Genomic DNA, 27526 nt, shown 5'->3' with positions numbered 1-27526 from the left:
GTTCACTTGCTCCCCTTCTTGATTCATTTTCTCTTAATACACTGATCCACTCGTTAGTTATCTCAAAATTGGATTATTGTAACTCCATACTAAAAGGGGTTTATCAAAAGGATATAAGGCGTCTTCAACTCGTTCAAAATACTGCAATAAAGATTATTTCAGGTTCAAAAAAATTTGATCACGTCACACCCTTACTACAAAGTGCTCACTGGTTGCCAATATCTTACAGGATTACTTACAAAATAGCTCTTTTAGTCTTTAAGACATTAAAATCTAATACTCCGGCCTTCATAGATAGGCTCTTGATTCCATACAGTTCATCCAGAACTCTTAGATCATCTTCACAATGTACTTTAAATGTTCCCTCTTTAAAAGTTATTGGAACCCGCCGTGCTTTAATTTTCTCCGTTACGGCACCAATGTTATGGAACTCCCTTCCTTTATATTTAAGATTAGAACAAGATTTACAAATATTTAAAAAGAACCTTAAATGTCTTCTTTTTAAAGAAGCCTTTAATTGACAGATCACAAATACTCATTTTTTCTTGACCTTTTTTCGGTCTCTCATTTTATCCCCTTATCTCCCTAATATGTTTCCCTTTTATGTAATCTTTTAACAAATATTGTATTTCCTCCCCACCTTCCCATTGTTATCAGTTGTCTTCATGTCTAATGTTGTTTCCCAGTTTGTTTAGAAGAATAGTAATTGTATAAGTGAGTACATTTTAAACTCTATTTTATTTATGTAAAACGCTTTGAAATTGGAAAAGCGTTTAATCAAACAATATAATAAACTTGAAACTTGAAGATGGAAGAAGTGTCTTTAACCATTGAGCCACAGGAGCTTTTGTTTAGGCAGGGGTACCTATTATTTTTTAGTGGCATGCTGCCATCTAGGTGCATATTGATGATGTCACAATGATGTCAAGATTGTGCATTAGAAATGTCCACTTGATCTGAAGTACAGCCACTGTGAGCAGTGTATCTCTTTTTCTTTTCTTAACCTTTGGGAAATGAGGTTTAGTATGCAATATAGATATTTTTTTTCATGTGCTTTGCTTGAGTAATGTATTATTAAACATCTTTTTCTATTATTATCAAATAGGAGTCCTCTTTAGCCCAAAAATAGAAGTTTAGAATGCAATATATATATATTTTCATTGCTTTACTTAAGTAATGCATTATTAAACATATTTTGACCTTAATATCAACCTGGAATCCTCTATACCCCCAAATAAAAGCCCCGTTCACCTATAAGTGGATGCCTAAGGCACACCTAAGTGCCGCCTAATTAGCACCTACCTAACTCCAAGCTCACGTTAAAAAGAAGACCTAGGGCTCCTTTTACGAAACCACATTACCGGCTTTAGTGTGCGTGACTTTTAATCACATGCTACCCCCGCGCTAGCTGAAAAACTATCGCCTGCTCAAGTGGAGGCAGTAGCGGCTAGTGCATCCGGTGGTTTAGCGTGCGCACTATTACGCGTGTTAAACTGCTACCACGGCTTCGTAAAAGGAGCCCCTAGTTTTGCAATACCTACATTTTAGGCGTTAGGTAGATGCATTCGGGTACTGAGCGGCATGCAATTCTGTAAATGGAAGTCCAAATCAAAGACACTCCCATGCCTATTTTTTTAGGCGCAGCTTTTTTTGCGGGATGTCTGCAAAATTGTGGACGTCTATTTGTAGAATCACTTCCAGCATTTGGATGTCTAAGTTCCAATTAATGCTTGTTAAAGTCATTAATTGGACTTATTAACCATTTTATTTGGAAGCCTAAGTCGATGGATGTCCAGATTGTGGACGCCTAAAGTTAGACATCCTTTACAGAATCTGACCCTAGGTGCTGATTCATTAACTTTTGGGGTTATGTTTAGGTAACTGTGGCATGCTAGAAATGGGCATAAAATGCAAGAAAATTCTATGTTAGCATGCATTAAGCCCATTTCCCAACACCCCTCTTTGTCTACTTCCATTTAATTTTAACTGTAAACCACTTTGCTGCTCTCATGAAAGGAATATATATGAAGTGACTAAACTAAACTTCATTTTAATGAAATATGATTCATCTGTTGGTGTGTATGTAGTTTTAGAGAATCGAATAAAACACATTTTGATTATTAGGATGACTCATGAAAACATGTACTGGTATACTGAAAAAAAGTAAATACATTTTCATTTGTTTATTAAGTTTATTTTATATTCCACTTATCTGACATTCTAGGCAGGTTATAAGTTTATTTTGCATGTTGTATAAAGCAATTTGCAAAATAAACATATAACCTGCAAAATATATAACCTGCAAAACATATATATAACCTGCAAAACATATAACCTGCAACATATATATAACCTGCAACATATATATAACCTGCATAACATATATATAACCTGCAAAATATATAACCTGCAAAACATATATATAACCTGCAAAACATATAACCTGCAACATATATATAACCTGCAACATATATATAACCTGCAACATATATATAACCTGCATAACATATATATAACCTGCAAAACATATAACATACAAAATAAACATACAACCTGCCTAGAATGTCAGATAAGTAGAATATAAAATGATCAAATAAAATAAACTTAATAAACAAATGCTAAATACCTATCATTTATTGGACCTGGTATTGAAAAATGAAAATGTCATCCATTTCCATCTTAATTGCACTTCATTTATATTAAAAACAACAGGCTTTTTGTTCAGTACATCATTTATGTTTTATAATGCTATGAATTATCCGGAGATATATGCTGTGGAATTACTGAAAAGAAACTTTTAGCAAAATTTAAAATATTAACTTTATTGCTAAATATGGCACACAAATTAAGCCATGTTATTCAGTCAAGCAACAATAAGAAACGCAAAACATTAAACATCTGCATTCTACTTGCAATCAGTCCTGGACGGCTGTGTTAAACAATTAGAGATCATTATGCCATTCTGACATATTGGTGGGAAAGTGTCAGAGCTGATGAGTCTTGCATGTTTACAAAAGACTATGCCTGTAGCATGCTATGTGCTTTTGTGGATCATTTATCTTCTAGCCTAAAGCTGTCAGGGTATGAAATATTGCAGCTGTGATTCTGTATGACAGAATAATGAAACATTGAAAAAGGCTACACTGCAGTAATTTTTCTAGAGAAATAGCCATGAGAAGGAAAATGAAATGCAGATGATATAGCATTAAACAAAGCACGTTGATCCTTAAAGTCCACTTAGAAAATACCTTTACCCTTTTCAATACTCAGTTTCACATGTGCTTTGGATTTTATTTCCAACTCTTTTCAGAGATGGGCACGCTTATGCCTCTCTTTCCATGCATGAATGCAATACATGTTGCTGGGACAGGAAAACAGATTCACTGGTTCAAGAAGGTATCAGTATTGCAATTACAATGCCCAACAACCACAACCTGGGGGCATAATTAGCTAATGGATAACACTTATAATCCTGCTATATTCAATCCTTATTTCATTTGTGGCATCCCCAGCAGTTGAATGAGTCTTCTTTATATTTTAATATTCTATTTTAGATTTCTTATTCTTTCTTTATGTTTACAAGTATCTTGGTTTAGATAAGTTCAGAGGTATTGAAATTTGCTACACTGTAGAATCCAGAATTGTGATGCTAATTTAAATGCAATCAATAAATTATCTGTAAAAGTCAAATTAAGACAAACAGCTTGGGAGTAGCTTATGAAATGATGGTGCAAGTACAATTTTTTTTTTTTTTAAATCAGTTTAAGAACCAATGCTAATATTGTTCCTGGGAAATTAAAAAATGGCAACAGTGATACCGCTGTTGAAGGCTGGGAAGTTCAATTCTTTACAACTGAGTAATTATAGGTTGATTTCTATTGCCTATGTTGGGCAAAGTGATAGAAATAGTTGTATTAGAAACATAGAAACATGACGGTAGATAAAGGCCAAATGGCCCATCTAGTCTGCCCATCCACAGTAACCATTATTTCTTTCTTTCTCTGAGTGATCCCACATGCCTATCCCAGGCCCTCTTGAATTCAAACACAGTCTCTGTTTCCACCACCTCTTCCGGGAGACTGTTCCACGCATCTACCACCCTTTCCGTAAAAAAGTATTTCCTCAGATTACTCCGGAGCCTATCACCTCTTAGCTTCATCCTTCATCAGATAAATGTGTTGAATTCTCAGGTAGACTGAATCACTTCCAATATGGTTTTAGGAAGGGGCATAGAGTAGAAACATTGTTAGTATCTAATATTGATGAAATCAGAAAAGGAATTGATGGAGATGGGATTTATTGCTTAATATCGTTAGATGTATCTTCTGCTTTTGATACTGTTAGTTTAGATTTATTATTATAAAACCTAGCTAGACTAGGTGTTACAGAGATTGCTTATGAGGGGTTCAAATCCTTCTTATTTGATAGGTCATTTCAAGAACAGGTCAATGATAGGGTGTCAATGCAATACTCTTTATTAAACATAGAAACATAGGGCTCCTTTTATGAAGGTGCCCTAGCGCTTTTAGCGCACACACCGGATTAGCGCACATTATAGCATGCGCTAGATGAAAAACTACCGCCTGCTCAAGAAGAGGTGGTAGCGGCTAGCGCACGCGGCATTTTAGCGTGCGCTATCCCGCGCGTTTAGGCCCTAACGCACCTTCATAAAAGGAGCCCATAATGGCAGATGAAGGCCAAATGGTGCATTCAGTCTGCCCATCCACAGCATCCACTATCTCCTCCTCTCCCTAGGAAATCCCATGTGCCTGTCCAATGCTTGTTGAATTCAGACACAGCCTTTGTTTCCACCACCTTTACTGGGAGCCTATTCCATGCATCTACCATCCTTTCTTAAAAAAAGTATTTCCTTATATTACTCCTGAGCCTATCACCTCTTAATTTCATCCTATGTCCTCTCATTCTGGAGCTTCCTTTCAAATGAAAAGAGTTGCCTCATGTGCAGTTATGCCATGTAGGTATTTAAACATATCTATCATATCTCCCCTTTCCCACCTTTCCTCCAACATATACATATTAAGATCTTTAAGTCTGTCCTCATACGCCTTATGACAAAGACCACTGACCATTTTAGTAGCTTTCCTCTGGACCAACTCCATCCTGTTTATATCTTTTTGAAGGTGCGGTCTCCAGCATTGTACGCCAATTATATATGACTAGTCTTATAGCCCATTACATTAACGGTTGCTAGAATATATGTGTGTGTGTCTGTCTTTATTTCTTTCTCTCTCTCTCCTTAGCCGCTTTCTTTCTTTCTGTCTTTCTTTTTCCTTGGCTGTCCATCACCACCCCTTGCCTGCTCCCCCTGTCCATTCTCCCTTCCTTTTACCTCCCCTGTGTCCACCAACACCCCTTCACTGCTCTCCTTATGCAGCAGCAGCCCTTCTCCCTTTGTTTTATCACCCCCTGTCCAGCAGCATCTCTTTCCTTCTCCCCCTGTCCAACATTAGGCCTCCGTTCCTTTTTCTTCATCCCCCCTGTCCATCAGCACCTCTTTCCTTCTCCCCCTGTCCAGCAGTAGGCGTCCCTTCCTTTTTCTCCCCCCTCCTCCTTCTTATCCCTATGATATACTTACCTTGCTCTGCCCCTGATCAGAGGTTCCCGACAGCCACCCAGTTGCACCCATTGGAAAAGTTCCCTCTGATGCATCCCGCAACCCTCTTGACACGACTCCCGCTGTCTGTCTCTGTCCCTGTCCCTGGCCCCCTTTGTTTGTCTGTCTTTCTGTGTATCTCCCTTCCCCTGTGATTTTCTTCTTTTCTTTCTGTCTCCCTTCCTCCCTCTGTCTGTCTGTCCAAAGCAGCATTCCCTCCCCCTCCATTTCCCTCCCCCCACACCAGTTCCCTGTGCAGCAGCATTAGCATTTCCTCTACCCCCTTTCCCTTTCCGCGGTCCCAACTACAAACCTGGTGATTCTAGCAGCGTGTGCAGCAGTCTCCACACGCTGCTTCGGGTCATTCTACTGCCCTGATTTACTCTGGCACGTTCCTGATGACATCATCAGAGACGCGGCAGAGCAAATCAGGGCAGTAGAAGGGCCCGAAGCAGCGTGTGAAGACTGCTGCACATGCTGCTAGAATCACCAGGTTTGTAGTCGGGCCCGCGGGAAGGGAATGGGGGGGGCGGCAAAGGACTCGGGTCCCGGGCAGCAGGGTCAGTTTAAGAGAACATAAGAAACATAAGAACATAAGAAGTTGCCTCCACTGGGTCAGACCGAGGTCCATCTCGCCCAGCGGTCCGCTCCCGCGGCGGCCCCTCAGGTCTGCTACCTGTGAAGTGGTTTCTGACCACTTCTATAACCTACCTCAAGTTCTATCTGTACCCCTCTATCCCTTTATCCTCCAGGAACCTATCCAAACCCTTCTTGAACCCCTGTACAGAGTTCTGGCCTATCACTTCCTCCGGAAGCGCGTTCCATGTGTCCACCACCCTCTGCGTAAAAAAGAATTTTCTAGCATTTGTTCTAAACCTGTCCCCTTTTAATTTCTCCGAGTGACCCCTAGTGCTTGTGGCTCCCCTCAGTTTGAAGAATCTGTCCTTATTCACTCTCTCTATGCCCTTAAGGATCTTGAAGGTTTCTATCATGTCCCCTCTAAGTCTCCTCTTCTCCAGGGAGAACAGCCCCACATTTTCAAGAGCCGGGGCGGAAAGTTACTGAGCTCCTCAGTGGGGGCGCTGAGCAGCCGCAATCCCTCTCCTCCGAGACCCTCCCCTCACTGGAGGAACGGAGATTGGCGGCAGGCTGCGATCCCGGCTTGTGGAGGCGATCGGCAGCTGGTGACGTATAAGCGCGCATGCGCACTCCTGCGGCCACAGACCTACTGATCATGGAACACGCAAATAGGAGTGCGCATGCGCGGCTAACGTTTTATTATATAGGATATGCTAAATAAAAGTATTAATTACTTTTTATTCACACAGGAAGATGTAGAAAGCTTCAGTGTGGGCAGTATTCAAGTGACCATGGTTTTCTGGATGTCCCATATCTGTCAGATATACAGGTTTCTAAGTTGTATGTTGTATGTGATTGCTCCTTTAGATTTCCAAGTTCCTCAGAAGTTTGGATTGGATGGATCATGCCACCAAGTTGGTCACTGACTCATGGCAACATGCACAGTGATGTTTCATGGCAGAGTATAGTAATGCTTTGCCATTGCCTTCTCCTGTGCAGTGTGTGGCTCCACTATGTCATTGCTGCCTAACATAGGGTCCCCTCAGCCTACAGTACCTGGTATTCTAAGGTGGTCTCCCATATAGGTACTAGCCAGGTCTGACCCTAATTAGTTTCCAATAATAAAAGTGGACCTACTCTGGGCAGCCAGGTCATAGACATCTCAGAAGTTTAGGCATTAGATATTTTAGGGGAAATACTATATATAGATTTATTTGTCCTGTTGGCAAGGGATCATGGTGACAGGGATCACAAGAAAGGGTATAATGAGAAGGAAGACAAAGAAAAAGTTCAAGATAGATAAGTCTAGCTAGCATGGTGGAAAAAGGGAAGGTAAAGGAGGGATGGAGGATGGACAATTTAGAATGTGACAATGGGAAAATTTTCTGGTCTGCCTAATAAGGCTGAACCTGCTTCTCAAGCAGTGATAGCAAGAGGATTAATGATGTAGAGGAGCCAGGTTTCTTTTCTGATGTGTAGCTGATGGTGTCAAGGATGCTGGTCCTGGGGGTGAACTAAAGCAAAAGAGTTTGGTAGGGAGTTCTTCTATGTTCAAGGCTGCATTTATTTGATGAACCATCTAGGGCCAAGTAATCAAATAGATATAATTATAATCAAAAACAAACTTCAGTAATAGAAAAGATATATATTATTTAGCAGGGGTGCCCAAAAGGTTGAACACGATCGACCAGTAGATCGCAAGGGCAACGCGAGTCAATCACGGAGCCAATCCTTTGCATTCTCACTGCTTCCCCGATGCCACAAAAGCCACTGCACAAGCCATAAACACAAGTCACAAGCACAAGCCACTGCACAAGCACAGAGAAGCCCACAAGCCTCCCCCCCCCCCCCCCGACATCAATTCTGACGTTGGAGAGGAAGTTCTGGGCCAGCCAATTGCTGTCTGGCTGGCCTGAACTTCTTTCTAACGTCAATGGGAGGGGAAGGCTTGTGGGACTGGCGCTTGTGCAGTAGCTGCACAAGCCTGGCTTTTGTGGCGTTGGGGAAGCAGAGAGAAATCTGCGGCGGCGGTGGCTGAGGGGGCAGCGGCAGAGAGAAAGATAGAAAGAAAGAAAGAAAAGGGAGCAGGGAGAGAAAGAAAGACAGACAAAAAGAAAGGGGAGGGGGCAGGGAGAGAGGAAGAAAAAGTTGGGGGAGGGAATGGAGTGTGTCGGGTAGCAGGGGGCAGGCAGGGGGAGAGAAAGAAAAAGTTGGACTCATGGAAGGACAGAGAGAGATGGTTGGGGAATGGAATGAGGTCTGGAGGAGAGGAAGCATGCAGGAGGCAGAAAGAAGGGAAGAAATATTGGATGCACAGTCAGAAGGAAGTGCAACCAGAGACTCATGAAATCACTAGACAACAAAGGTGGGAAAAATAATTTTATTTTCAATTTAGTGATCAAAATGTGTCCATTTTGAGAATTTATATCTGCTGGCTATATTTTGCACTATGGCCTCCTTTTACTAAACCGCAATAGTGTTTTTTAGCGCAGGGAGCCTATGAGTGTCAGGAGCAGCGTAGGGCATTCAGCGCAGCTCCCTGTGCTATAAACCACTATCACTGTTTAGTAAAAGGGGAAGGGGTATATTATTTATCTATTTTTGTATAGTTGTTACTGAGGTGACATTGCATATTTTAAAATCATCTGCCTTGACCTCTTTGAAAAAAAACCCCAAATATAAATTATAATTAACATTTTCTCTGCGTACAGTGTGCTTTTTTGTTTTTTTAAATTTTATTGTTGGTAGATCATTTTGACTTGGTCATTTAAAAATAGTTAGCAAGCCAAAATGGTGTGGCCACCCCTGTTCTATAGGATAGGATAGCAAGTTCTTTGTATTCTACAGGACTCTAACAGTTGAAAGCAGCACATCAAAGTGGTGACTGGATCATGCATCAAACTTTAAGGAAATAGGTGGATTTTTAGCATACGTTTAAACATAGCAAAATAACCCTTCATCTACAATGCTAATGGAAGAACATCCCATAGAGTGGGTCCCACTACACTATACACTGATTTACAGAATGTTTCTAAAGGCACATCCTAAATCAAATGGATGGTTAAAAGATGTTAGTGCCTCGAGTGCACAGCTCTGGTTGGAGGATAGGGAAGGAAAACAGAAAACAAAAATATAGAGGAACACAAGCTTAAAATTTAGCAGCAATATGTTTTATGCAATGCAATATATACTAGAAGCCAGTGTCCTATGTGCAACAAAGGGTTTACATGATCATATTTTTTAGTGTTAAAAAGAAGTTTAAACGCAGCATTCTGAGTTAGTTGTAGCCACTTGATCTCTCTCTTCACTACATCCCCTCAAAAGCACGTTACAGAAATCATTTGGACGAACATTTGGATGATAGTACACAGTGCAACTGTAGATGGTGGCAAGTTGTGGAGAAAGAAATATCAGCTGGTGTAGAAATTTGAATTAAAATGTTATTAAGAGATTTGCATAGGATAGCAAGATGTCTGTATCAGGCCTATTGAATTCAACACATTTCTCACTTGCTAAAGGGTTTCTGACCATTGTTGGAAACAGGATACTAGGCTAGATGGACCATTAGTCTGACACAATTATGTTCATGTATTCTTATTTTTAGTCTCTTCTTTTGGCATGGATTCAGATGAAGAGAAATGACAGTGTGAGTAGCATTTAAGGCAGGGATAGGGAACTCCGGTCCTCGAGAGCCGTATTCCAGTCGGGTTTTCAGGATTTCCCTAATGAATATGCATTGAAAGCAGTGCATGCAAATAGATATCATGCATATTGTTGCCACCACTATAGCCCAGTGCAGGGCTCAGTAGAAATCCTGGTGGCTACAACAAACAATGCACTATCGTGTGACCCAACAGGGAGTCACCCTGCAGGACTGAACCTTCGAAATCATTCACAAATATTTTCCCACAAGAATCAAGTCTTCACACAAGGAAACAGATTTTGAAAAAAAATAAGTCAATTTTACTCATTCAATAAAGCAGGTAAGTAATTCTTCACTCTTTGTCACAGTAGTCAAGATTCCATGCCTCATTAAAGAAGAAAGAAAAGAAAACTGCCAAAAACAAGAAGGCTGTTTGTGGCTGGAAGCCAAGTCCACCTGCATCAGCTCAGGGTCATTAGATTCACTGCCAGAACAGGCTTCTTGAAAATCCATAGGTTCATCCCTCAGGAGGGACAAGTCTTCAGCTTGATCAGCCTCAATCAGCTCCATGGGTTGTGGCCTGTTGTCCCTGTTTGGCTCAGGAGGATCCCTAGGGAGGCAAGGCTTAAACTTCCTCCCTAACCGGCTTCCTGGTCTGAATGCCAGTGCAGGCTTATCTAGGCTAGGGGCGTGCCCTGTTCTGGGTGTGTCAGCAGATCTCCAGGGGCCTCTAGAGCTCCCCTGGTGGTGGTTTGTACAAATCTCACTACCTTCTTCTTCACAAATATCTGGCTCCTCCTGGTGGTCAGTGGCATTATTTCTCAAACTAACATCCTCGAAAATTTTCTTTCCTGGATTTTACTTTTACTTTTTTGCTTGGTTTGACTGGGACCTTGGCAGGCCTTGCGTCTGACTGGTCACAATATTCATTGAGAAAATCCTGAAAACCCGACTGGAATACGGCTCTCGAGGACTGGAGTTCCCTACCCCTGATTTAAGGTATCAATTTTCTGGATGCACTAGGTCTGTTGTACAAGTGGGTTTCTAGGTAGGGACATACCTTCTTTTAGATTGCTCATTTAGACTTCCAGGTGCTTCAGAAGATGAGATGTAAGATATACAGGCAGTCCCTGGGTTAAGAATGAGTTACGTTTTTACAGCTGTTCTTAAGTCTGATTTGTATGTAACTCAGAACCTGTAGATTTTAAGATTTTTGATGCTCACCTCTGCACAGCCTTGCTTTACTCTCCTTGGGAACTAACCTCCATGTCAGTAGGAAAGTAGTCAGCTTCCAGCAGTGGTTCAGAGACATCCATTGCCTCTCCTTGCTCAGCAGCAACTGGGGTTAAGTTGAGGCAGTCCTCGGTCATTTCTACGTCCTCACTGCGGTGGGTTGGAGGAGAGAGACTTTTCCCCTCATCTACATCCAAGCATTGCTGCGTCTCCTGCTGCTGCCTGAGCTCGTTAGCTCTAGCTCCGTCCCTGCTCCCCCTTACTGTGATCCCATGCTCTGTTTTCATGCGAGTTAAAGCCCCACCCCTCTCTCCTAGGAACAGCTGTGTTGGGCAGGAAATCCCTAGGGAAATAATTCAGGTTTCTCCTGGGCTGGTAATGAGCATACCTTCCAGCATTGGGACTCCACTTCTCAACAAAAGTCCTCCCAGGCTTTCTGGTGTATCTGCCCTGAACTGGCGCTCTCTGCTAGGTACTTCTATGCTCATACCTCTCCTGACCTACATCAATGTCTGAGGGATAGTTAGCCACTTCCAAACCCTTTACTTTTAACCTGGTCAGCCCTTCTGACCAGGGACCGTGTTCTGCTTTTATCCCTTACAGGGGCAAAGCTGGCCACAGGTTTGTCACAATACACAACCACACACTGTTCTTAATGAGGCCATACATCATTCCTAAATCTGCTGCAGGAGAAGTGTAGAAGTCTATGCCACTAGAAATACTGCTCAGTGAAATCAAATGCGTTGTACTTAAGTCAGGTGTCTGTAACTCGGAGACTGCCTGTATATCCTTGTTAGTAAGGGATCAGGACAGCATAGATTAGAAGAAAGGGGACGATGTAAAGGAAGACAGTAGGAAGAAGAAGCCTAGGGGAGCTATGTCCGTCTTTAATTTAGATTTTGGCATTTCACATTCTAGTATATTGAGTGAGGCAAATCTGGCATTGTATCTAGGTTTGTGACACTATTGACTTAATTTTGGAGACTTATAAGACATTTGGCAGTTGGATGTGGTTTAATTATAGTGAACCACTGCAGAAAGATTTGATTGTGGATAAATAGGATATATGGAATCTTCAGTTTATGCATATGGATGGTAGAAATTTTACTAGCTCATCCATGGTTACATAAGGGTACAACATCTTCAGGCTGGTTGTTGTCCTTTGTTGTTTATAGTAGGAAACTTCAGGGATGCTATTTAGGCAATCATTTGCTAGAATCAGGGGGTCTAGCTTGAGTGGGATTCAGAATACAGTCTTGTCTTCGACTCCTCACTTTCTTTTAAGGATCAAATTAACTCTGTGATTAAGAAATGTTTTTTCAATTTATGCATGCTGAGAAGGGTCAACACCTTTTTCATCAACATCACTTCTCTATTTTGGTTCAGTCGATTATTCTTTCTCACCTCGACTATTGTAATGCTCTTTATCTTACTACACTTCTCCCTCCGTATTCACGGTTTCAGCATTCACAGTCTCGATCATTCACGGTTTTTAGCTTGCTGGCTCCTCTCCCTAAAATACATCAGCTTGCATAGAGAAATCGCTGATTCCAAGCGCTTACAGAGAAAATTGCTGATTCCCAGCACTTTCTTCACTGTGTTTTGCCTCTCCTTCAGGAACAGACCAGGTCTCGCACCATGTTATTCACGGTTTCACTATTTTCATGATGGTTTGTAATAGAAAACAGCAAATAACATATGACAAAATTATTCACAGTTTTTCTGTATTTGCGGTTCTGTTTATCCCCTATCACAGCGAATATGGAGGGAGAAGTGTATTACTAAAACCTGTCTCGCTAGACTAAAATTGGTCCAGAACACAGCTGCTAGATTGATTTTTGGGAAGTGTAAGTTTGATCATGTGACCCCACTGCTTTATAATATTCACTAGCTCCCTGTATATTTTAGAGTCCAGTTCAAATGTGCTTGTGTCACTTTTAAAATCTTCTGTGGTATTTTTACTCCCCTAGTCCCTTTATCCTGGAACTCTTATAGATTCTCTTTTGCAAGGAGTGACCAACATTTCAAGCTGTCTTTTCCATCTAGTACAAGTATTAAAAGAATCAAGACTCTTAGCCAATCTCTGCCTTTTAAGTTTACCCAACTCTGGAACGACCTTCGACTTTGTTTAAGAAGTTTTGGTTCTCTTTCTTTTTCGTAAGTCTTTGAAAACTATTCTGATTGCTAAACATTTTGGAAACTAATCTTTTGGTGTCAGGTCAAAAGCGCGCCGGGACAAAGGCGTGCCCAGACAATTGAGCGCAGTGCGCGCCACTCTAAATTACTGTTTATAGCGCTCCGATGGGGGGGCGTGGGGGGGGAACCCCTCCACTTTACTTAATAGACATTGCGCCGCATTGTGGGGGCATTGTGGGGAGTGTGGGGGGTTGTAACCCCCACATTTTACTGAAAACTTCACTTTTTCCCTGTTTTTAGGGAAAAAGTTCAGTTTACAGTAAAATGTGGAGGGTTACAACCCCCCAAACCCCCCATAACGCCGGCACGATGTCTATTAAGTAAACTGGGGGGGAGGTTCCCCAACAAAACCCCCCGTCGGAGCCCCTAAAAACTGTAATTTAGAGCGGCGCGGCGGCGCACACTGCGCTCAATTGTCAGCACGCGCTTTTGTCTTTCACGCCGTTGTCTATGAACCAATCTTTCTGATAACTTTCTATATGCCTTTACTAGCCTAACTTAATCGTTGTAAACCGAGTCAAGCTTTCCTGGATTGAAGTTTCGTTATACAAAACTAAGCATTAGATTAGATTAGATTTACTTTCATTTTATTGTTTGTTGCTGTGAGTACCAATTTGTTGTTTTCAGCACAGATACAGATATGTAGGGTGGAGTAGCAAAATGCAAATGGAAAAAAAAAAGAGGTACCACCAGTAACTTCTTACCCTCATCCTTTGACTCATGAGTTGGAACATAAAAATGTAACAATTTGAACATGATTAGCTTACTACATCAATGAGCAAAACTTTTAAAAGCTGTGTGGTCACCCTTCAATGTGTGGTCACCCTTCAAGCTTTTCTGTGTCATCCCCCCTGTTTACTCCTGCCCCTCTCAGCACCTGATGATGGTACAGCAGCTTGCTGTTTTGTAAGTTGATGAGAAGTTTGCTACAGCTGCAGAGGTAATGTCTGAAGTGGAACAAACCATGGTGGAGGGAACTCAGAGCATTTCTGGGTTGGTAAGCACATCAGTATCTGAATGTGGCTGGGGATGTCCTATGAGGCTGTATTCAATGTGTTAATGTCCCTGCAACTTACTGCTGACCTTATTAATGCATCTTCTGATTATTCTAATTACTTTGTACTTGAACAGTTTGGCTTTTAGAAAAATAGAGCTGTTGTTGTCTGCATTGAGCCACAAGTAGGAATTGAAGAATTCATCCTATGGGTGTCATAGCTTTCAAGGTGTGCTATCAAGGTTGCATTCTAGTTGCTATAAATTTAACACCCAAATTCCCACAGTTATTTAAGTCAGTTATTATGCCTTGCACCAGATTTGTAGCATTTTAACAGTATTAGATACCAAATACCTGCATTGTTATTTTGCTACTTAGGTTATTGCAATTCACTTTATAATGGCATTAATTTTTCATCTATAAGAAGGCTAAAACGCCTCACAAATTTGTTAATGAGACTGCATTATATCTAGTAGAACATTGGCTTTCTATACTATATGGGATATAATTTAAAATTTCTGCTGCTTGAATACAGAATCTTTATGAAAAGATCCTGAATATTTAACTGATTTGCTAACACTCTCCAAACCTTTTCAGGATCTCCGTTTCCTAACCCCTGAATTCTATAAAGCTTGCCCAAATTTGGGATCCTAGATCTACATGCAAAATAATTAGTTAATGAGTTCCATTGATTTAATTATTGGAGTGAACAAGCACTTAATTGGCACCAATTATGATTTGTGCATGCATCGGTTTGGACCTACATTGGACCACACACAACTCAGAAGAGGACATTGCCATGGGAGAGGAATGGTAGGTCAGAGCCATTTAGAAGATTTAGATGCAGTGTTACAGAATAATGGAGATTCACACCCACTTTGCACATTAAAATTTATGAGTCACTAAAAAGGGGCAGAGCAAATCCCACTTGAAAAGGGAAAAACCAAGTACAACTTGGTTGGGGAAAATTTGGAATGAGTCAAGATAATTTATTGGTATAACATAGGGCTCCTTTTATCAAGGCGCACTATGGGGGTTAGCGCGTCGGACATTTCATCACGCACTAATCCCCGCAGCAGGTTAAAATTCTAACACCTCGTCAATAGAGGCGTTAGGTACTAGCGCGGCAGGCAGTTTAACGCGTGGTATTCCGCGCATTAAACCGCTACTGTGCCTTTGTAAAAGGACCCCATAGTGTAGTTCAAATAAAACTCCCAATACAAAAAAAAAAAAAGTCCATGTAATCTAAAATAGCAAAGACTCAACATGCTCTGTGTTTTGACAGCCTTCTTCAGGAGTTCTTAAAGAGAAAAGCAATGTTATTAACAATATTAAAAACTAAAATGTAGTAACAAAAAAACAATGAGTGTATATGAAATGGTATATTGACTATAAAGCATGGTTACAAAAATGACTGTGGTGAAAAATGAAGGTATGATGACCGAATCCCATGGTGACCAATGGATGAATATGAGTGTAGTGGAGGTACGATGGCCAAGTCCTATGGTGACAAATGAATAAATTTAAGTGGAGTGGATAACATAAAAATGAAATAAGATACCAGGAAGTCAATATCAAAAGCCACAGTGAAAAATAACAGACATCGGTGATGAGAAGCATAGAGAAGGTTTGATGGTCTAGGAATAAATTGGTACCCTCCGCTGTTAGACATACCTCCAACTGAAAAACAGCATACTGGCCATACTATATATGGGTCTTGATATGATGGCCAATGCTTGATTTCTTTGAATAACTTTAAGCATCCAATAACTGGATGCTTAAAGACTTAATTTTTCCAGTGTGTACAGTTCCATCCCCACTTTTTATTTATTTTAATTAGTTTATTCACCTCTGCAATAAATCCTTACTCTGAAAGGGAGCTGATTCTATTGACTTGTTAAGGAAATCCTTCTTAGCAATGGAAACTGATGTTTTATATTGTAACAACTGCAAATTATACTGCTGAAGCGTAAGTCTAGAAGAGTATTTTCTCCATTCTCTCTCTACTCTCCAACAGTATGTTTACATTTTAATTTCATAAGCTCAGCTGTATACCAAGGAACCTTATGAAGAAGCACACATTTAAGGAGTCTAGTAACAAAGCATTCCACTTCTCAACAGCAGTGCGAACATCACAGTCTACAAAATAAATATATAAATCCAACCTTTATTATGAAACTCCAGTAGCAAACACTCTGTACTGTATGCCTTATTTTGTTACAAAAATTTAAGCACATTTTTATTTTACTAAGGACTCCTTTTACTAAACCACGGAAGAGCTTCTTACTGTGTGCTAGCGAGGTAAATGCTCTTCCGCTCATTCAATTCCTACGAGCGTCAGAGCATTTACTTCGCCGGAACATGGTAAGAAGCTCTTCTCTAATTTAGTAAAACCGAGCATAAATGTTATTTTCCTAAAATGGATTTTAATGATTACTTCCTAAATGATGTCATTTTGAAAACAGGGAACATCCAGTTTTTACAGCATCTTGCGGTAACACCTGTCAACAACAGTAATATACTGTACAACATATGTTTTTATTTAATTATTTTCAAGATTTATATTCCACATATACTTACGTGGAACACAATAAAACATACTTAATCCAATTAGACAAAACAGATATCAATATAAAATTCAAATCTTCAAAATGTTTGTACATTCTCAAAATAAGTTTGCTGTCCTATTACAATTCGATCTTTCTGCAGCTTTTGATGTTGTCCACCACGATATTCTAATTTATCAACTCTCCGACATAGGCATTTACTCCACAGTTTTAGAGTGGTTCTCGAAATTCATATGATCCTACTCTTACACTTTTAGCAAAAATGGCACCACGTCCTCTCCTTGGAAACCGACTTGCGGAGTCACACAGGGATCATCTCTATCCCCTATTCTCTTCAACATCTATATGTCTTCCCTGAAACTCTTCCATCTATCTTCCCTTGAAACACTCTACACATATGCTGATGGCATCCTTGTCCTTCTCGAGACAGACTCGAACCTTACCAACCTCTCTGAGAACATAATAGCATGCATAACGAAACTCCAATCCTGGTCCCTCACAATACAAATGAAACTGAACGAGTCCAAAACAAAACTACTCTGGCTCGGCCCAAAATTCGAACAGCTACTCACCCTCATCTCACTGCCTTCTGGCGCCACACTGCAGCTTGAGTTCTCAAGCAAAGTTCTAGGCATCATTATTGACTATTCTTTTTCCTTCTCAACTCCTTGGTAAAGTCATGCTGAGGAAAATAAGATCTGGCTTCCACCAACATTTTGCCGTCCTTGTACAATCTATCATCCTCTCCAGACTCAACTACTGTAACTCCATCTATTTAAGTCCAACCAAAAAAAGTCTCTAAAGACTTCAGCGAATTCAAAACACTGTGGCCAAGCTGATCTTCGCAAAAAGCAAATTTGATCATGTTTCCCCACTTCTGTCCAAACTTCACTGGCTTCCAGTAATTCCCAGGGTTCATTTTAAATGCGCCTGCCTAGCTTTTAAGATCCTACAAGGCATCCTCCCTCCCCTAATTCCACTATCTTGGAACTCCTTGAGTCCCAATACCATCATGTCCACCCAAAAATTTAAACTATCCTTCCCCTCACTAAAAGGTATCCTCTATGCGGGAAGAGAAGGGAAATCTTTCTTCTTCAGAATCACAGGGCTTTGGAATAACCTTTCTGCCCCAGTAAGGAATCTGGGCTTCTTCCAACTATTCCGAAAGCATCTAAAAACTAGGCTATTCACAAAAATATAAGGCTCTCTTCCTCCTCTATACTCAACCTCCAACCCCATTATGCTGTTCTTTCCTTATATTAAGCTTTTGTAAACCGTGCCGAGCTCTATAATTATGGAGAGGAAACTAAAACTTAAGGTTTAGTTTAGTAGTTTTACAATTAAATGTGTTTTTAAAAGTTTCTTACAACTGCTTTTGGAGGAACATAACTTTGACACTCACATTGCTTCCATCGCACACTTAATATATTAATCAACCACTCACACCAAATAACCACTCAATAATTTTAAATATGGATAAAACTATTTTGGCTGCAGCTTCATTAAACAACAATCAAATAGCCTTATAACCATTTGTAATAACAATGTTACTTTGCACCTTCTTTCAGAGCAGTCTCTTAAACCCCCATACCCTGACAGCTAGTCAGTAACAAACTAGTTGATGCCCCAAAATCTATACTTTGCTTTACTCTCAAAATTAATCCAATCATAGTGAGTCCTGTGGTGTTGCCCGATCTAACCAATATCTGTGGCAGTATCTCACACAAGTATCTCCCATCCATAAATTATTATAATAATACCACAAACATATTATTGGCTGTCTGGAAAAATCCCCTTCTCCACTCATAGCTGTGACCCCAACCCCTGCCCCCATAACACAGCCCCCCCCAAAAAAAACCCAAAAAACACCACCCCCCAAACACTGGTACAGACCAGCATGGAACACCCAAACCCACCTTACCCCACCAAATACATAACCCCAAACAATGGGTGGGACCAGGTGGGAAAAACTTCCCATCCTTAATTACCCAATCTTTTGTCCTTTCACCCCAAAACACATCTCCCGCCACCTAACCACCCTCTTCTCCTTCACCACCCCAAATGCAAAAATTTTCCACACAGCTCCTGTAAATCCCACTCAACACTCATCCAATCAAAAACACCTCCATTAACCAATTACCTACTACCCTTCCTCAGCAACATCCATACACACACTACTCCAACCATTCCATGTCACCAAACCACCATATCCAGTCATAGAACTTCCGTTATCACCCCCACCCCACCCGATAACTCCCCCCCCTGCCACACACACACACAATAACTTGGCAGCAGCTCAGCCAATGTTATTGGCCCACTTCTTAGTTGGTGGGCCTCTTAATTGCAAAGCTCCTCGAAGTGTATTCCACATCAAAGGTGCTGAGCACGTAAAAGTAGTTGTTTTTGCACCCTCATAATGAGAAGAATGATGTTCTTTCAGAGAAAATACAATCGTCCTTGATTCTGATTGCAAATTGTGGTTAGGACAATACAGAAAATACCTGCTTCAGTTCCACCGAGGCATCATAACAGCTGCTGCACTAGAGACAAAATTTTAAATTCTAACCTAAACCTAACAGGCAACCAGTGTAAATTCCCCAGTACTGGAGTGACATGCTCTCTCCTAGCAAGTTCTGTAATCAATCTGGCAGTTGTGTTTTGGATCAACTGCAATGCTCTTCACCTGAAGGCAGAAATTAGGATGTACATAGCATAGCAGTAGTCTAAGCAAGACATTAATAATAATAATAATAATAATAATAATAATTTTATTCTTATATACCGCCAAAGCCGTAGTAGTTTGAGGCGGTTTACAACAAAGAAGAGCTGGACAATCAGCGAATATAGGTACAATGTAAAGTCATCCAAAAACAGGTGGGCAGGATACAGAGGTAAGAGGTACCGGTATTTACTGCCGAACAGCCCATTCAGTCTGCCCAATAGTAAATTACCAGTGCACCACTGCTTGAACTACTATCCTAAAAGCAGATGGCATAAGTAAAGCCTTAAATCTGCTCAGCAATCTAATCTGATGCATTTATGTTTGAGTTATTTGGAAAAATGATGGAGGTCATTTGGGTACTGCAGGCTGTGCCCAGGTGCTCACACAAATCATCTGCTCTTCCCTCCTTTAAACAATGCAGAAGTGATTTCTCTCGGTGTCGGTCCTGCGGGAAAAGATCCCAGATAAGCCGCTTAATGGCTGGGATATCTTGTCTTTATTTCCCTGCTGCCGGACTTGCAGCTTCTCGGAGCCAATTGGGCTTGTTGGAGGGCGGGGGGGGGGAGGGGAGCGAGCTGGTTGGCCGAATCCCGCTCTCACTTTCAGAAAAGACTACTGCTATGCTCTGTACATCCTGGCACTGCCTCACTTCGGCTGCTTTGACTCTTGGTTGGGCTGTTACCTCTTCTACGATTTCTCAAGTTTCAAGTTTAATATAAATTTGATTGCTCGCTTATTCAAAGTTCTAAGCGATGTACAAATCAGTAAAATTACAAAATTTGGGGACAACAAAACAGACAACACAAACTAAATCTTGTAAGACACATTAAAAACTAATATTACAAACATATTAAAACAAAAGGAAAGAAAGGGAAGAGAAATACAAGTTGTTTGATAGTAAGACGTACAGTATATGGGAAACTACACGTCTTTTCCAAGCTGGTTATTGTGTTTCCAAGACAGAGATCTCCCATTACACTACTGGTGTTCACAGTGCAACTTGCATAGGATACCTGAAGGCTGATGGACTACCTCAAGAAACCTGGAAGGAGGGGGGATTCTATCCTCAGAACTCAGAATATTTTGAATTGGGGAAAAGCGTCCTCCTGCTGAAGGTCCTACAGCACCTCTCTAATTCACTCAGATTGCTAACTGTGCCAGATTCTGAACGAAAGCATCTGTGGGATCATGAGAGGACAGCAAAAGGTCTGCAGTTATATCTGCAGGCATTTGATTTGGGCAGGAGTGGAAAAGCCAGCTTTTTGAAATATACTCTTCTCAGTTCAACATGAAAAATAATTCATGTGCTTTGTATACCAGGAGTAAAAGTGACCCCTGAAGAAGGCAAACACTGCCGAAACACAGCCCATGTAGGGTCTGGTCATCTGATCACAGCAAGTGACTTTACTTTCAAGCAAAGTGTTTGGCTTTTATGATACTGTGATTATTGTATTTGAATTTTGTATCAATAAACTACACCATTTTAACTCTTGGAAGTCTAGGAATTGGTTCCACATAGTTTGTTAATGGATATTATATTACATTACATTAGGGATTTCTATTTCGCAATTACCTTGCAGTTCAAGGTGGATTACAAAAGAATTATCAAGGAAGTATTACAAAAAGATCTTACCAAAACAAAATTTGGTCATTTTCAAAGAGAGTAAGAAATGAGTGTGGTTATTTGTTTAGGGTATTTGGCTTTAGTGAGAGGCGGTGTTATCTATATTTTTGTGGTACCAAGGTCCATTGCTGTGGGAGTTTGGACCGTACTTGTGACATTGACCACCCCATAGTGTTTGTTTTCAAGAAGGTCCCATTTTATTTTCAGATATCATGTATATAAATTCTGATCTTTAAGTTACTTTGGGGTTCTTTTACTAAGTTGCTGTAAGAAGCAGCCTCAGTACCTCCTTACAAGAGTTTTTTTTCCCACACACTAAAGCAATTTTTACTGCAGAAGTGAAATGGCCATTTCCCCCTTTTTTTGAATTGATGTCAATGCACTAATGTTGCCATTACAAAAATTTTAAAAACAGTACATGAGTACTTACCAGCACCTACGTATTGTCTAGCCAGTAAGGCCTAAGTATCGAACCGAAGCCAAATTCGACATCTTAAAAACGGTCGTCTGTCAATCACGCATCAACACTAGTTTTGGAATCGCGCTAACATGAAATGTAGGCCAAGGTTTTTGGGCCTATATTTCCGGCACCTATCTTTGCGTGAATTGCACCTACATAGGTGCTTCAGGCTGCCTAATGCCACTTCAAGCACTGACCACACCTACCTTGGCATTTGGCATTGGGGTACACCAACTGCTATTGGAATAGCAGTTGAGGAGGATCCATCAGCGCATAAACTAAAGGTGTGACAGGAGATGTTGAAAGTAAACCGTGACAGGACAAATTTGTGGAGTCTAAGTGAAGACAGTGAATCAAGGAGTAAACAGTAATTAACAGAATCAAAAGTAACAGACAGGTCAAGAAGGATGAGGATTGAGTAAAGGCCCTTGGGAGTTCAGTGTGGCAAAGAGATGATAGTTGGAAGAAAGAGATTTAGTTAACTGGGTGTAGTAGTCTTGCTTAGCCAGTGTAAAAGCAGAATTGAAAGAGATCAGCATAAGTTTAAAGTGTAGGAAGTCAGCATATGAGTGAGATTTAAGTTAAAGGTGCTCAGTGCAGCTGTTATAGTAACATAAGTAGTAGATATTGGGAATGTTGCTTATGTCCCACACTGAAGAAAGCCAACACCTCAGCTATGCTGGCTGCTTATGGGATTTCACTCTCACTAGTCTCTGCTGATATTTGTGAAAGCAATTCACAAATACATCTTCACATTTTACCAAAAAAGGATTCTCACGACTTACACATGAATCACAGATGTTGTATCTTAGCAGTTAAGGCACATTAATTCTCACACTAAGGGCCAGATTCTGTATAGAGTGCCTGATCTCAGAAGCCACTTAAACAGTTTTTGAGAATCGCATACAGATGTCCTGTATAGAATTGCCTAAGCCCACCTAACACCACGATTCTCTAACCGGTATCCATGTTACAGGTGCCGGTTAGAGAATCAGGTGCCACTGAGCTGATCATGGCAAGGGAATCTCCCTGCCGCAATCAGTTTAGCGACTGCTGCAGGGAATCCATCTCCCCTCCATGAAAACTATCGGCAGGAAGGATGCCCAGTCCCTCCTGCTGGAACCCATAAAGCTGCCTCCCCAAATGTCCACAGCAGGAGGAGTGCCCAATTTCTCCTGCTGCCACCCCACCCCCAAGACATCCCCTGGCAGGAGGGATGTTCAGTCCCTCCTGCTGGAAATCTACTCCCCCTCCTAAGATCATCAGCAGGAGGGATGCCCACTCCCTCCTGCCGGAACCCCCCCTGCAGGCATGGCCCCATCCCCACGTTCCCCAAGCCCACCCATATCCCACCAGTACCTTTTTTCATTGGCCAGCAGGAGGGATGCTTGCTTCCTCAGGCCGGCAGGCTTACCTCCACAGAATGGTGGGCCTTCTCCTTCCGGTGCATCATAGCATGCAGTGAGAGTGACCTAAAATTCTGATTAGTCAGATCCCTTAGGCCATCACTCCATGGGAGTAAGCATCCCTCCCGCCTACATTTCAAGTGCCTATCAAGGCCCTAGGGAGACACCTAGGGCCACCTAAGCTCACCTAAGGCCTCTTCCGGGTGAAACCACGCCCACACCTAGCCCTGGTGAGCTTAGGCAGCCCTATGCATCTCCATAGGCTCAGAAAAATGGCCACAATGTAGATGACCTTCCTTGGGCTGTTTTTTGTGGGGGGTTTTACGTGCATCTCGATTGGCTGATTAGACAATAGGAGGATGCCTACTGCTGCCTACAATTGGGACGCTGTTTTTAGAATTTGCCCCTAACTGCCTAACACAGAAGAGATAGGGAATGAATGGAAAATGCACCTTATAGTTAATGAGCGGTAGATATCACACCTTAACTGATAACATTGTGAAACTGATGCCACCTGAATACGTATAGCTAGCTTCAACATATTACCTGCCATTCAGTTACTCCAAAATTCTACTGAATAAATGGCACCTAAAGTTTGGTGCACAACTACTGTACATGTCCAGTTATATAATAGGATCAGTTATGTGTATAACAACATTAGCAAATAAGCACTAATTGGCACTTTTTAGACATGCACATAGATGACTTATGCCCCTATTCTATAAATAGACCACATAACTCCTCTCAAGTGCAACTATAAGGGGGACATTAACATGGATGTGTCATGGATGTTTGACTATCTCTGCACACACTTTATAGAACAGATGCATTTAGAAACCCAACTGCTGATTTAGGCATCAACAATTATGCCAGTCAAAGACATGGTGCAAGTGGTCATGTTTAAAATTTGGCACATAACTTCAGACTTCTGCTGCTATTCTGTAACATCTTTGATGTATAAGTCTGCCATTATGGAAAACTAGCTTAGCAGCAGTATTTTGACACTTGACTTTTGGTCCCATTTACAGACACCCCCCTTAATGTACATTAAATAACTTTTCTCTGTTATAACTGAAGAATAAAATGTTGGGAATACCTCCAACAGTTAACATGGAGGCTTTGTAGTTAGCATGCATTAATTTTGGCTCTTAACTCATGTTAACAGTAAAACTTATTAAACTTTAGTAAATAGGCTCCTTGATAAATTATAATAACCAGCATAAAATATTGCTATCCAGTAGTTTGAAGATAAAGTTTTCTACTCACCAAACTCTTTTGGAACTGCAATAGAGTAAACACAGTTATGTCCAACACTATAGTTTTTAGGATAGTTTGGTGACAGAACTGTGCCTTCAGAGCCTGTAGAACGACTGCCACAAGGAGCTAGGGGGGGAAATACATATATTGTGTTATAAAATATATACATTTAAAAAATAATTTCTGAATGGAAAAACAGACAAGAGAACCTAATATACTTTTTATCAGCTATTTTGCATCTTAACTATAATCATGCTGCCATATTTTCCAAACTTCTAACGAATCATGTAAATGGTTTAAACAGATTCTTTATGGTCTGTGACACTTTCCATTAGATGCAGCTGTGCATTAGCTTTTCAGATCACACATGCCTTCTTTAAAATGTTGTCTATGAAAGCCTGTGTACCATATTTTAATTATTCTTATGGTAGTAAAATAAATGTACCAGTCCTTAAGCAATTCAGTTTTCTCTCAGATTAGCATGGCTATCAGTACCCTATACTAGAAATTATACAGTAACATGTTTTTTATTTCTGTCTGCATTACTTTACATTACTCAGATAATAGTTATGTCTATGTTTTCTCTATAACACCACCACAAATAATGTCCCATCAATCTGTCTTATTAACTGTATTTATTTATTTGTTTGTTTTGCTTATTAGGATTTATTTAAGAATTTTTCAAGACATTCACCTAAAGCAGCATACAACAAATATAACCATGATATAGGCAATAAACAATTATAGCAGTAAAAAAATATTTAAACCACACTGCATATTATCTTGTATATCATAGTATACAACTTAAATGTCAATAGAATACATCAGTGAAAAATGAATGCTATAAAGAACTCCTAACAAGAATGTTATTGAATAGATTGTGTGTAAAAAATTCTTATCACATACACTCAGAAAATGTGTAATCCAGCCAAAAGCCGTAGCTCTTATAGCCGAACCTTTTTCGGGTTCCTTGAAACAGAATTTCAAAACATGGTCCATGTCGGGACCTGTTGAACAACTTCAGAGATAAGTGGGAGTTATTTTTCTCTTCTTCTTTTTGCCATTGAAAATTATTGTAGTACTCATTTGAATAGCACCTATTAGCACTTTTTTAAAAATTCCATACACAGTGATGGGGAGGTGGATTCGGCTATAGGAGCTTCGGCTTTTGGCTGGATAATATATTTTCTGAGTGTATCTGATAAGAATTTTTTACACACAATCTATTCAATAACATTCTTGTTAAGAGTTCTTTATAGCATTCATTTTTCACATTATTTTTGACCTCCTTACCCTTACGAATTTCAACATACCAGCTCCACTACTCCATTTATTGTGACTTAATAGAATACATCAGAACATATGAGCTGCCTTATGGGTTAGACCAGTGGTCTCAAACTCAAACCCTTTGCAGGGCCACATTTTTGATTTGTAGGTACTTGGAGGGCCTCAGAAAAAATAGTTAATGTCTTATTAAAGAAAAGACAATTTTGCATGAGGTAAAACTCTTTATAGTTTATAAGTCTTTCCTTTTAGCTAACTGTTAATAACAATATTGTAATTTATAACTAAATAAACTATTTTATTTTACTTTTGTGATTATGATAAACATACCAAGGGCCTCAAAATAGTACCTGGCGGGCCACGAGTTTGAGACTACTGGGTTAGACCAAAGGTCCATCTAGCCCTAGTAATCTGTTTCCAACAGTGGCCAATCCATATCACAAGTTCCTAGCAGAGTCCTGAAAAGTAGTAAAATTTCATGCTACTTCACCTCAGCAATAAGCAATGGCTTCAGTGCATGGACTTTTTCTCCAGGAATTTGACCTAACCTTTTTAAATCCGGCTAAATTAATTGTTTTTACCACTTGTCATGGCAATGAGATCCACAGCTTAACTGTACATTGAGAAAAAAATATACATTTTTTTCCCTATTTGTTTTAAATGTGCTACTATGTAACTTATTGAAATATCCTCTAGTCTTTGCACTTTTTGAAAAACAATTGATTCACATTTACCTATTCCACTCCATTTAAGATTTTATAGACCTCTATCATATCTCCCCCTGAACCATCTCTTCTCCAAGCTGGAGCCTTAACCTCTTTAGCCTTTCCACAAATGGCAGGCATCTCATCCTCTTATCAATCTGGTTCCCTTTGTTGTACCTTTTCCAGTCCCACTACATCTTTTTTGAGATACTGTTCTGCCCCCATTTCATGTGAGCAGTTTCTCAGTTTCTTATAAAGAAACCAAAAACCAAGTATATGTGTTTGTTTTAAGATGTATAACTAGTGTGTGTTCTGTGGACTCAAACCTACAGAAAACTTTGATTCTCCCAGAAAGCCAGGTGGCAACCAGAGAGTTTTAACCTGCTCTTCTTTAGCTTCTGGGAGAGACCAGTATCCATTTTTTGAGACCACATGGCTAAATGCAAACTTGGGTCTAACATTGTCTTCTCACCAGGTTTTCACCCTTTATTTCCGCTAACCTAATATAGCTTAGGTTCATTATCTAAGTCTGGAGCATGTGTTATTCCTCACAAGTTATGTGTACACTCTCCCAGCTTCCCCATGGCTAGGATGTGCTTGAAGAGTGAGAAGATTCTGTAACAAATTGTGAGTGTTTATTCTTTACTTCAAGTTATTAAAGAAAGTTGTTCAAAAAACTAGAGAGTCTGGCTGATAAGGGTTAACTGAATGAGAGCCTCAGAGAAGTGCCAACCTAACTCAGTGAGTTCAGCAGTGCTTGGCCATTTTGAGGAGTCTCTACATTTCAGTAAAAATCTGAGGAAGTTTCAGTGAAACTCTGTGATAAAGACTGCTCAGATATAGTGACCAGAATTGCACACAATACGCAAAGATGCAGTCTCATCATGGAACAGACTGCTCAGATACTCAAAGATGCAGTCTGCTCAATACTCAAAGATACAGTCTCGTCATGGTAAAGACTGCTCAGATACAGTGACCAGAATTGCATACAATACTCAAAGATGCAGTCTCATCATGGAACAATACAGTATAATCTCTGTTGTATTCTCTATCCCAGTGGTTCTTAAACCTATCATGGGGGCCCCTTAGCCAGTCAGGTTTTCAAGATATCCCTAATGAATGAGGCAGATTTGCAAGCCTGTTATATTTAAGTCTATCTCATGCATATTTATTAGGGATGTCTTAAAAACCCTAGAACAGGTTTAAGAACCAATGCTCTATTTCCTTCCTAATAATTCCTAAC

The 27526-nt window shown here is 40.3% G+C and overlaps 1 protein-coding gene across 1 annotated transcript in view; it reads right to left on the bottom strand.

The window, feature by feature from the left end:
- CSMD3 (CUB and Sushi multiple domains 3) overlaps positions 1-27526 on the bottom strand; it is a 1852015-nt gene that overhangs the window by 475921 nt on the left and 1348568 nt on the right. The window contains exon 32 of the mRNA XM_033933128.1: positions 24305-24421. Within this exon, the coding sequence (XP_033789019.1) occupies positions 24305-24421 (117 nt within the window). The remainder of the gene's footprint in view (positions 1-24304; positions 24422-27526) is intronic.

This window comes from Geotrypetes seraphini, chromosome 2, assembly GCF_902459505.1.
Source record: "Geotrypetes seraphini chromosome 2, aGeoSer1.1, whole genome shotgun sequence".
In the NCBI taxonomy this organism is placed as follows: Eukaryota; Metazoa; Chordata; class Amphibia; order Gymnophiona; family Dermophiidae; genus Geotrypetes; species Geotrypetes seraphini.
This window is presented reverse-complemented; position numbering and strand designations above follow the sequence as displayed.